Here is an 11518-nt window from a genome sequence, read left to right as displayed (position 1 = left end):
AATTCGTTCTGGGGTACAGTCTTGACGGCTGGCATATTTGTAATCTGAGTGATTGTTGAGAATGGTAATTGTTTCGCTGTGTGCGACAATGAATCAATAAAACTTGATATTTCATTTTAAAGGTCTGACCGTGTGCCGCTTTTTTCAACTGATCCAATTGTCTACAAGCTGATCAACACAAAAAAATTCCGTGGAAATATCTTATATAAGGTCTAAAGTCCTATTAACAAAGAGAGGGAGGTTCGTGGAATGCAAAAGTACAAGAAACAAGACTCATCCAGTTTCACTGACAATTGGACTGATGAGTGCTAAGCTTCAATCTTGCATCCCTGTGAAAAACTCTCTCTGTTTAGCGAAGATGACAATCACAATGCTCAATTGTCCCAATATTCCCAAAATAAGCCCGGCTACTGTGATGGAGAAATATTTCCATTGCAGCTCATTCTAATATTGACCTTCACTAACGGTCGTCCATCGGCAAACGCTTGGATTATGAAATTTTCATCATCCAACAATGCTGTGAAGTTTGGTCCAAAGAAAGAACCAATGCTAGCACGAGGTGTCCGTGACGTATCGTAGAATAGTTCTCGACATGAATCGGACGCCTCTTTATGCAGCCCTTCCATCAAAGTTGAGCCAGTTCAGTGCGTTTAGTGCGTTTCAACTAATTTAATGACGCAACGACGCAAAGTCAGTTTGCATCAGGTACCTGTAAGTTCTCACTCACTGACTGATCAAGAGTGGATTGCAATGTTTGATACTATTTATCTTTCGTCTCAAATATCTTAGATTCTCTTCGTCCTCTCCAAAGTACCTCTCCCAATAATTTTTTCCAACACTACTGCGATTTTACGAGGAACTTTTGGCATTGCCATCAAAACCCGTTTCTTGTAATTATAATCGCTACATATTATAATCTCGAACACTTTCAAACCTGACGCGCGTGTACAATAATATTAAGTGATCTTGTATTAGGTTGTTGGATCGGGAAACCAGAGGCCAGCTTCAACGACTATCATGAATTCTCACTCTCAACCAGATCCACCACATTAGAGTTTATCCGCTTCAGTACCAGAGCTCTCTCGTCATGATCCGCAGGAGTGGCATTAACAGTCGTCTTTGAAAACTTGCTTGCCTCGAACGTAGTAGAAGTGCTCCGTGAAAGATGAGCGTAGCTAGGGAAGTAAAATTTCATCCATGCGCCTCGTAGCCTCCTGTCAGTTCCTATGGCTACAATGGATAGTAGAGGTACGGATGCCACTGCACAGCATAGGATTAATGCACCAATCCAATCAGGCACTATGCATTTTAAGGAAGGGCTGTGAGAGGTGGTTTTGTCCATGTTTATGAAATCCATACCTGGTATGCCAGTAAGGAGCTCGTAAACCAGCTCGACGACCACTGAATGAAGGATTTATTTAGTCAGTAACGACACCCAAAGCAAACAAGACTTACATGGAAGCCAGCATCCGGAAATGACGACCGTGAAAGTAACCAAACTGCCAAATGCGGCTTGTTGTGCCTTCCTCATAACGTTCTCTTGCCCATTCCCCTTCGTTACTATCGACTTGATCACATTTCGATTAAAATCACTGTTTCTCCGTCTGGCTTCCGCCACAACCCTCCATATGGACCAGTTACAGTATATGACACCCAAGAAACAGAGATTCAAGGCACAAAGGGAGAAGATTGTAATGAAGAGCTCTAATGGCTCTCGTTTGTAGAAAACCGAATGGCATATGAGACCTGATGGCATTACTGTGACGAATGAATTTGTGCCTAAATTTTTTGTTCAAATTAGAGTTATGCGAAAGTAGGTCTTGACAAAAAAAACGACTGTTTACCAACAATGGCAAGAATGCCCCAAAATACTCCTAGAAGAGCTGCACCAGATGCGAATAGCAAACATGTCCTCCAATTGAGCTCGATATTACGAACTATAGCGAAATACCTGATTTTTCAAATATGGCACCAAAAAATTGAGTATGAGTAATCCCATCTACCTTGCACCATGTCTTTCTCTCTCACACCTGACTGCCGAAAGGCTCAATGTGATAGCGAGCGTATTCGAAGCTAGCAGGTTGACAAAAAAGTAATCCAGTTGACAAACCCAGTATGGTTCTAGACTGAAAAATCCCTTCATTCCAGACCAGATACGAATGGGAAATAGCACCACTGATGTTAGCAGGGAAACTCCAGCGCCGATCGGTAGATGGATGTAATTTGCTATCGTTGTCGTAATGTTAGTACAGTAATTTTGATTGGTATCTGAAAGACTCGGCAATAAAGACAAATCACAGATGCAACGCAACATACGTATAAGAAGGTCTCTCCTCCTACAAATCATCAACACCACAATCGTGAGTTGCCCTAAAATCCCAACAACAAACTGCGTGACGATAATGGAATAGAAAGCCCATTGGACGGCACTCCAGTAATGGATATCATCACCCATCGTATATGCCACCACTCAGGAAAAGATTCGAAGCTCTAGAGCCACAAACCTTGATAAGACACCACATACAGTTCCGGAAATTCCGATGACAGGGTTTTCGCTACTGCGGCGGTAGATTAACCATGATTTGTGCCTCATTGCACGGTGGATGTTCATTTTTCGATACGATTCCTTCTCAAAACACGGCTTCGGTCGCTAGATCGTTCCTATTGTGTTTCTGCGTCCTTTTTGTGCAATATCTGCCGGCTGTCAACTCAAAACAAGAACACGTTTTCCACCACGTCCGCTACAATTCTCACCAGCTATTGTGCAATGGAATCGAGATTATATTCTACAAAATAATTATGTGATCTTGTATTATTACATCGGGGCAACCAGCCGCTTTTTACACTATACTCTAAACTGGACTGTTATACAGTCGAATTCTCAATCAGATCCAAGTGGGAATTTTTGTGTTGCAATAGCAAAGTCTTTGAGTCTTGACCGGCGGTCCCTTGAAAGCCTTCTTGACTTGTATGCATTGGTAGCAACAACGAGAATCACACCCAAAGCATTATTCTTGCGTCATACCTGGCTCGCCAGTGATTAGCTCGTACAAGACCTCGATAAGCACTAATCAACACAAGCAGTGGATCACCCACAGAATGATATGTACAAAATGCTGTTTGGTTTCTTGCAGATGAAACCCACAACTGACAACAGATACTTACGGGCAGACCAGCAAGCTGGAAGAGGCAATGTTCATGATGCTAAACTATACAACGCAGCCTTCTGTGCTTTTGCAATAACATTCCGAGAATCCTAACCTAGATCTTGACTCTGGCTTTCCAACTCTTTGTCATCTTGAGATGGTGTTTCTTCCACCCATAAAAAGTTCGAATGAAGCCGACTCGAATTTCTTGACAAACCTCTAAGCGGTCGCTGACCAAGCAGCCCTGAGTGCACACAAACTACAGCTTCAGGTTCTTTCAACTAGCGTCGAGACCATTCTAACCTGGATTGCTCGCAAAGGTCTTTACGATGTTTACTTGTACATTACTGTTGACATTGTGATTTCATAAGAATGGAACTATCGACCACCCGCAACAAATTAGATTTGATCTTCGTCAATCACCGCACTCGTTCCTGTATCTCACTCAACAGCGGCACTAGCAACAATAACCACTTTCGACAGCGTACGTGACTCGTATACATTCGCAGCTGACACAGCCCCCAGATTCTCCCTTGTGCCAACCGTCTTGGAATTTGTCGCTTTCATTCCAAGCGACCATCTTTGTTGTTCAGAAGTATCGCACGTAGATACGGAATTCTTGTTGCCTGACGCGGCTGTGTTTGTACGTGCAGCAATCGATTTCCGTTGTTGAATATAACTTGGAAAGTAGAATTTCATCCATGCAGCTCGGAGTCTTCTGTCGGTTGATATGGCGACGATGGATAGTAGTGGTACAGATGCCACGGCACAGGTGAGGATTAAAGCACCAATCCATTCAGGCACTAAAAGGAAAGCCACGGAAGGAGCACTCTATGTCAGCGACGGTTTGCGACCCTCTCAGCTGTCCCTTCAAGTTGTAGGACAAGAACTCACCTGGAATGCCTGTCAAAAGCTCGTAAACAAACTCAAAGACCACTTGAAGGAAGAATTAGTGTCTCGTCAGTAGAGTGATTCGCCTTCAAAAACAACATACAATCCAAACGTACATGGAGTCCAGCATCCAACAATTGCAACCGTAAAAGTAATCAAACTGAGAAACGCAGCCTTTTGTGCCTTTTTCATAACGTCAACTTCTTCGCCAGCCTTCTTCTTATCACCAGACTTTATGACATTCCGATAGAAATCATCGCTCTTGCGACTAGCATCAGACACAACCTTCCATATCGACCAGTTGCAATACAAGACTCCAAGAAAAAGGACATTTAGGGAGACGAGGGCCGAGATTGTGATGAAAAGTTCTAGGGTTCCTCGCTTGTAAAACACTGAGTAGCATATTAGACCTGACGGCATTAGTGTAACGAATGAATGTGTTCCTGAAAATATTATGTTGTTTTGCAATGTTCCAGTTAGAAGCTTGAAATGTAACGAGGGTGAGGGGAAGGCAAAACCTGTATGTACCAGCGATAGCTAAAACCCCCCAGAAAGATCCAACAAAAGCTGCACCAAATGCAAATTGCAGGCATGACTTCCACTTGAGGTCGACATTACGAACTATAGCGAAGTACCTGTTTTCAACAAAAGGTATGATGAGCCAAAAAAAGTGGGTAGAACAAAGGCATGATACAGGTTCAAACAACGGAGAACCCCTCAATGATTCAAAGGACCAAACATTACCTGACGATTGAAAGACACAATATGATAATCAGCGTATTCACACCCAGCAGGTTGATGAAGAAATAATCCAACTGACAAATCCATAAAGAATCCAGACTGAAATATCCGTTCAAGCCACACCAGGCACGAATAGGGAGCAGCACCACTGAAGTTAAGAGACAGACTCCAGCTCCAATCGGCAGGTGTATATAGTTGGCTATAATTGTTGAGTGGTGTTGAGAAGGAAACAAGCAGCTAGCGTATTGATCTTTACGGTATGGAAAGAGGCGACCAAAGCAGCATAAATAAATGCAAAACATACGTATAAGTAGGTCCCGTCTCCTAGATATCACCAATACTACAATCGTAAACTGCCCTACAATTCCAAATATAAATTCCAGGACAATGATGGAATAAAAAACCCACTGTATGGGACTCCAGTATTGAATCTCGTCAGTCATTAACTCAAATGTTTTATAATCAGCGGGCAAAAACCTGATCGTCAAATCTTTATTATGCGACCATCATCGTAGAGTTACCAATTGCCCCAATAGTTTGGGGATTTTGTGAGGATCGCTTTAGATAATCAACGGAAAAGGATCCCGTTCGTCGATCAGAATCACTGTTTCATCAACGCCACTCGTTTGTTGTGTGCATCTGGGAACTAGATTATCGTCTATGAGCTTCTGCGTACGTGTGTTTTGTATTTGCCGAATATTATCCGTTCTCACTTTTTTTGGATCGTTCAGTATATTATTATTGTACATGTGGCATATATAAGAAACAAAAACATACAGCCCTGTATATATATAAGTAACGTGTGGTGTAAACGAGACCCTTCCCCAAAAAGCGGATGTACATATGCGAGTCCAAACACAACGAGCATCCTCAACCTCCTGTTGTACTTCTTACGAGAAGGATTTGGTCTTTCTAAATTCTCGCTTATGAGTAATCAGGCCTTGTCGAAGCTGAGGTTTGAATGCTTCATCATTCATTTGACGGTACTCTTGTGGGTTGCATCGTTCCTACAATTGAATGCATTGATTAAGTCCTTTGGATGGCTTCGACTTTTCTGTTATCTGCTCAAAGACTAACCTTGAATCCAGCAAAAAAGTCCTTGTAACCACCTTTCAAAACATAAACCTCTGGATAGCACACGCTAGGATAATGAGCTATAGGCACAAGTGTTCGATCCAATTTTCGTAGTCTTTGAGCCCTAAACAACACATACGAAATACTTGAGTCCCTGGCCTCCACAACATTCTGAAAACATCCAAAAAAGCAAAGAATCAAACGGATTAGACTTACATAGACGGAGCCCTCTGAGAGGAGAATTCACAATGAAGTATGATAGCAACACGTTTATCAGTCACCGGAGGATTGAAAAAAGCCTTGGCCATATCAGCAGGTGAACGAATATTGATGGCGCCCTCAATATGACCACCTTCATACTCATAGTCAAAGCGACAGTCCACTACATGAACGGTATCTATTTGATCACTGAATTTGCCATCCAAGACATCTACCAACTATTAAGCAGTCAAGTGAGAATGTTAGAAGTTGCAGTCGTGGATAAGGGCCAACACAGTTCTCTTTTACCGTAGCACCAGATATCCGTGGAAAAGTATCTTTGCCCTTTTCTTCACAAGGCAATATCCCTTGGGTCATAGTAAACCCAACAGGAATGATACCATCAGGTATAGGCATGGTATAAAGAAGTTCATCCTCGTCCCATGAAGATGAGCTGCCCATTCGACGCATCTTGCTGGGTGGATGACGATTGTTCGAGTCCAGCATACCCATTTCAGAGTTGGATCTGCCAAGAACTGCGATAGAATCTACGTCCATGGCATCATCATCTTCAGTAGCTCCTCCTCCTCTACTATCAATATTGTCGTTCTTGTTTGGGGATTGTCGTAATACGGGACGTTCTAGTGACTCTGCTGCACGTTTTTGAGTCATGTTGGAAGGTGGTATGATGGTCATTGGTTTCGGTGGCATGATGAGGGTTGATTTCCGTAACTATTCAATAGAGAGGGGAGAAAACATTAGAACTTGGTACAAGAGAATGGAGTTCTCACAAACTACGTTGAATCCCTGAAAGTTACTTACAGGTATGGTTGCTAGGTTGATGCCTCTACTTCCAGCTTGTTGAGTTCCTCGTCTGTTGTTCCAATGGCTTGTTGTGCCCAAGTCGAAAGCAGGACGCTTCATGACAGTTGGTAGGCTTGGTGGATTGGCTTGCATAGTGGTGCTAGTGATCAAAGTGTGAGACCGAGTTGTGTATATAACAAAAAAAGACGAACTGGTAGTCTCATACCTATCTTGTTTTGGTAATGTGGCAAACATGTCTGATCCTTGACTACCCTCTAATCGAGCAGATGCAGTAGCGTTTCTTGCAAAGGCTCGTTGTGGAAAGTTTGGTATGGTCTTAATGGGTCGCGAATCCTTGAGCAGAGTAGTATTGTTGTTGCTGGTTAATGTTGTTGATGTCGGTCGTGATGGAGTGGGATCCGACGTTTGTACGAGACCTACAAGCAGACATGTCTTTGGGAACTTGTCTGCAGGACTATCATATGGGTAATAATTAGTATGTAAGAATGATTGATATGCTCACAGCAAAAAGATGACCACCAGATAGTTACCTTCCATCGATAATCTCTAGAGCAGAAGTCATTTCAGCAGCCAGACTAGTTACTGGAGAGTAATGTGCATGGATCAAGTCACTAGTGGGTTCGTCCTTCAATGTTCTGGGAGTGCGTACAGCAGATGATATTCCGACCAATCCTCGTTTTGATGATGGTGGAGACCATTTCTGTGGTGAATGAAGAGCATCAATCTGTGCAAAGCTAGTGTGTGGATGGGATTAGACTGCGATTTACATAGAGCCGAACGGAAGATTCAGTCAATGCTTACTCAATGTCAGTGTCCATCATTTTTACAATCATGTATATAGAATCTGATCCTTACGAGACTACCGGTTTATAGGATGATTGTCTACCAGAGCACTTCAAGCTGCTCTAGTTCTGTCCTGTCTCGCTACTCGCTAGATCTATAATTGCCGGTTCATATTGTTGTCCTTGTCGTTCTTGCAAGGCCGAGTCTAGGAACGTACATGCAGCCACGATGCATGTGGATGCCGAGACGCGACAGATGTATAATTTGGAATGTATTCGCGAGTCCTGAACCCTTTGCAGACACAATTGACCCAATAAGCTATGCTCAAAACAAACAACAGCACACACGTGCATACGCGACTGTTGCAGCCCAGATCGTAAAAGAGAAACTGAGACCATATTGAGAGTATTAAGCGACGCGTTCGAAGCCATCCGATATGACTTTTGAGTGGCTCAACTGTTGTCAAACTCATTTTTTTCAAAAGAGTGACGCCGGAATCCGATTAATAGCGAATAAGGTGGAAAAGGAGGTGAAATTCTTGAATATGACATTTTCAGAGACGTGAGCACACGACGATCTATCTCCTTTTAGCGTTTTTGCTCCAAGTCACTCACGAGCTGGCGATGGAGGAGTTGAATGAGGTTGAATTTGCATTAGCTGTATTAAACATCGAAACGAAAGCACCAACGTAAGGTAAGTATTGTTCTGGCCATCTTTCTATTGCTATTGGCCACTTGACTTGACTCTATTCCTTCTCTAGCCTCATAGTCCTTGTTTCGTGACAAGGAAAGCTTTTCGTGCTGAACTGTTTCTGTTGTACAGTACATAGCCATGCATAGATACGAATCAGACGATGATGACGATGAAGATGGCCACGATGTCGAGGACCAAGAATCCCAGTCCGAGTCGAGCCGGGCTGAAAACGAGCAGGATCATCAAGACGAATACACAGTCAACGCACGAGATTCAAATCTGAACCGGAGAAGCAGGACAACGAGGGCCTGTGATCTGTGAGTCTCGACTTGACCAAGTTTGACATTCCGTCCACTTCCTGTTTCCTGTATCCTTCGTTTTGAAATCGCTCGTTTTCTAAACCACACTCGTTTTACTTGGCAACAGATGTCGAAAGAAGAGAATAAAGTGCTCTGGACCTGACGGCCCAACTGGAGCATGTACAAACTGTCAGGGTCTGGGTGCTCCATGTGTGTTTGGGGACTCCAACAAGAAGAGAGGACCATCCAAAAAGGACGGCTCGATCGACCAAAGGTACATATTCTTTCGACAATGTTGCAGTATTGATCGTGTCTTCATTGGCGATATCACCCGATTTGATCACTCTTATATGGTGGCCCTTGTTCATGAACGTGCACGTGCACAGCTCATCATCCTCATCATCTGTCAATATCCTAACAGCGAAATAACTTACGCGATAGATTGGATGCTATTGAAGGCCTACTATCTCAATTCATATCTGCCCAATCAGACCCGTCGAGCTCACGACCATATGGTTCCCCAGCATCAGAAATGTCTGGACATCCAACACCACCATTCTTTGGATCATCATCTGGATATGCCAAAGCATCGCATTCGCCCATGAGTCTGCCGTCTATTGTCAGTACAGACTCGGAAGTCAAGTTGAAGACGTCCTTGCGTCGTCCTTCCTTGACTAGTTTTCGAGATCAAGAAGACGCTACCAAAGTCGTCATTGGTAAGCAGAACTATGATGTGTGCAGGAGCCTGAGCTGCTTTTTTTCAAGCTCTGAGTCCTTTTGCGCACAATAGTTCAAGATCAGCATCAATCAGGAAACATATTATTCTTTGGTGCCACATCAGCAACAACATCCTCAGTGTGGAAGAATTTTTCGCGATATCGTGAAGGTGTATTGAGTATGAATATCATCAATGATAGTAAAGAACTAGGTCTACCCCCACCAGCTGTACCACAACCATGCTCATTCGAGCTGACTGTCCGTTTATCGGAAAACTTTTTCGATATTATTCACCCATTCTATCCGTAAGCCATGATTGCATATGCATGATGCCCCCAAAAAATGCTACAATTACTGAAACGAAGGATTTATTTCCCTACGTAGGATGCTAAGTCGCACATGGTACATGAAACAACTAATGGAACGATCAACTTCATGGCATTTCGCAATGGTATCAAGTGCAGTCTTGGCTCTCGCCTGTCTTTGTACAAGATCTTTTGCAGGCTGGCAATATGATCGAGTATCTCCCAAAGACTTGCATCTCCACTTCTTGCGCAAAGCAAGAGGGTACCTGCATGCCAATCTCGATTACCCAAGTGTTGCATCTGTTCAAACGCTGATATTGTTGGCTTTATGTGGTATTGGTGGTGGTCGAGCTACGAATTCATGGATTTATAATGGATTGGCTGCGAGGATGTGCCAAGAGATTGGCTTGCATCGGAATTTGGAAAAGTATAATATCAAGCATCCAGGTTAGTATGATCAATGCATTCCATAGAAGCAGTTATGTCGTTTTTGCCGCATCTTCACCATCTCATGATATTTTTTCACGCTAGAAATGGATGAACAGACAAAGGACGTAATGCGCCGAGTATGGTTTTGCTGCTATTTGAATGATCGATTTGCTTCAACCGCTACTGGAAGACCATGTGCTATATCCGACGAAGACTTTGATACGGTAAGCATTTGGATGGAAGGCTCCTATCGTGTCTTTTAATGGTTAACTGTTGAAGGACGGAACCAGTGTATCATTCGTGAGAAAGCGAAACAAAAAATCTACGTATGGTTTTTGTTATAAACTCACACACTTCACACACCACATTCTAGCCATATCCAAATGCTCAAGATCCAGACGTGCAGTATCTAATACTACAAGTCCGTCTCTTATCAATCTTTGGTCGTATTAGCTCATTCGTCAACTCGGCGCAAGCTGTTGAAAAGGATCGTGAAGCCTTTCGTCAGGATATAGAATCTAGGTTGAATGAATGGCAATCAACTCTACCACGCGAAGTCAGGAATGTCCAACCAGGATCCATGTGGAATATACGATTGTATTTGGTAGTGCTGTATCACGTTGCTATCATCCTTTTGCATCGAAGGTATGGGCTTGCTGTGGCTTATGGTTTTTTTTGCGTTGCTCACAACAACACTTTTTTGTTGTTGCCACCAGTGTTGGGAATCGCTTGGATGACCCACAATGTTTAAACTCGGCAGCCATAATTACATCCCTGATATCAGCTCTAACAATCCCACGAGCGTCTGTCTCCGCACCCGAGTATCCTATACCAGCTCTTCCCTTCACCATGTATTCCCTACTCACAGCAGCGACATGCTGGGTAACCCGTCTAATGAACTTTAAAGCTCAGTTGTCAGAAAATCAACAGCAAATGCCCAACATGGCAGCCGTTCCAGCATATGAGATTCAACAACTAGTAGTCCTCGTAACGACATGTGAACGACTATCACTTATAAATGGTCGAGCCAAAAAAGTACATGGTCTACTCAAAGACTTCTTACTCAACAAGGATCTGGCTCCTTATATGATGAATATATTTGATATGGATGGAAGGCCAATCTTGGCTTCATTGTCTGGTGCGATGCCACAACAAACTAATGGAATGGGACAACCGCAACAAATGCCACAGCAGCAACAACAACAGGTTCGATTGCCCATCCCACAATCCATGTCAACTAGCATACCTCTCAACGCAGCTATGCAAGGATTCCCATACCTGAATAATAACCCTAGTAATAGTAATAATATGAGACCATATGCAATGCCATACCCAATCCAACTTTCACAACAACAACCAATACAACAACCACCACCACCGGCATACTTTTCACCAACAATACTAGCACAGAGTTTAC

General features: G+C 43.1%; 1 protein-coding gene across 1 annotated transcript; it reads right to left on the bottom strand.

Moving 5' to 3' along the window:
• Positions 1-5668: 5668 nt before the first annotated feature.
• On the bottom strand, positions 5669-7693 carry SmJEL517_g04868 (uncharacterized protein; the record flags this gene model as incomplete). Its single annotated transcript, XM_031170796.1, has 8 exons — positions 5669-5785; positions 5856-5976; positions 6069-6289; positions 6360-6782; positions 6873-7014; positions 7081-7329; positions 7406-7609; positions 7677-7693. 8 exons carry the CDS (start codon positions 7691-7693, stop codon positions 5669-5671), a joined length of 1494 nt encoding a protein of 497 aa, XP_031023260.1.
• Positions 7694-11518: the final 3825 nt, after the last annotated feature.

This window comes from Synchytrium microbalum (assembly GCF_006535985.1).
Source record: "Synchytrium microbalum strain JEL517 chromosome Unknown SmJEL517_scf0037, whole genome shotgun sequence".
Classification (NCBI taxonomy): Eukaryota; Fungi; Chytridiomycota; class Chytridiomycetes; order Synchytriales; family Synchytriaceae; genus Synchytrium; species Synchytrium microbalum.
This window is presented reverse-complemented; position numbering and strand designations above follow the sequence as displayed.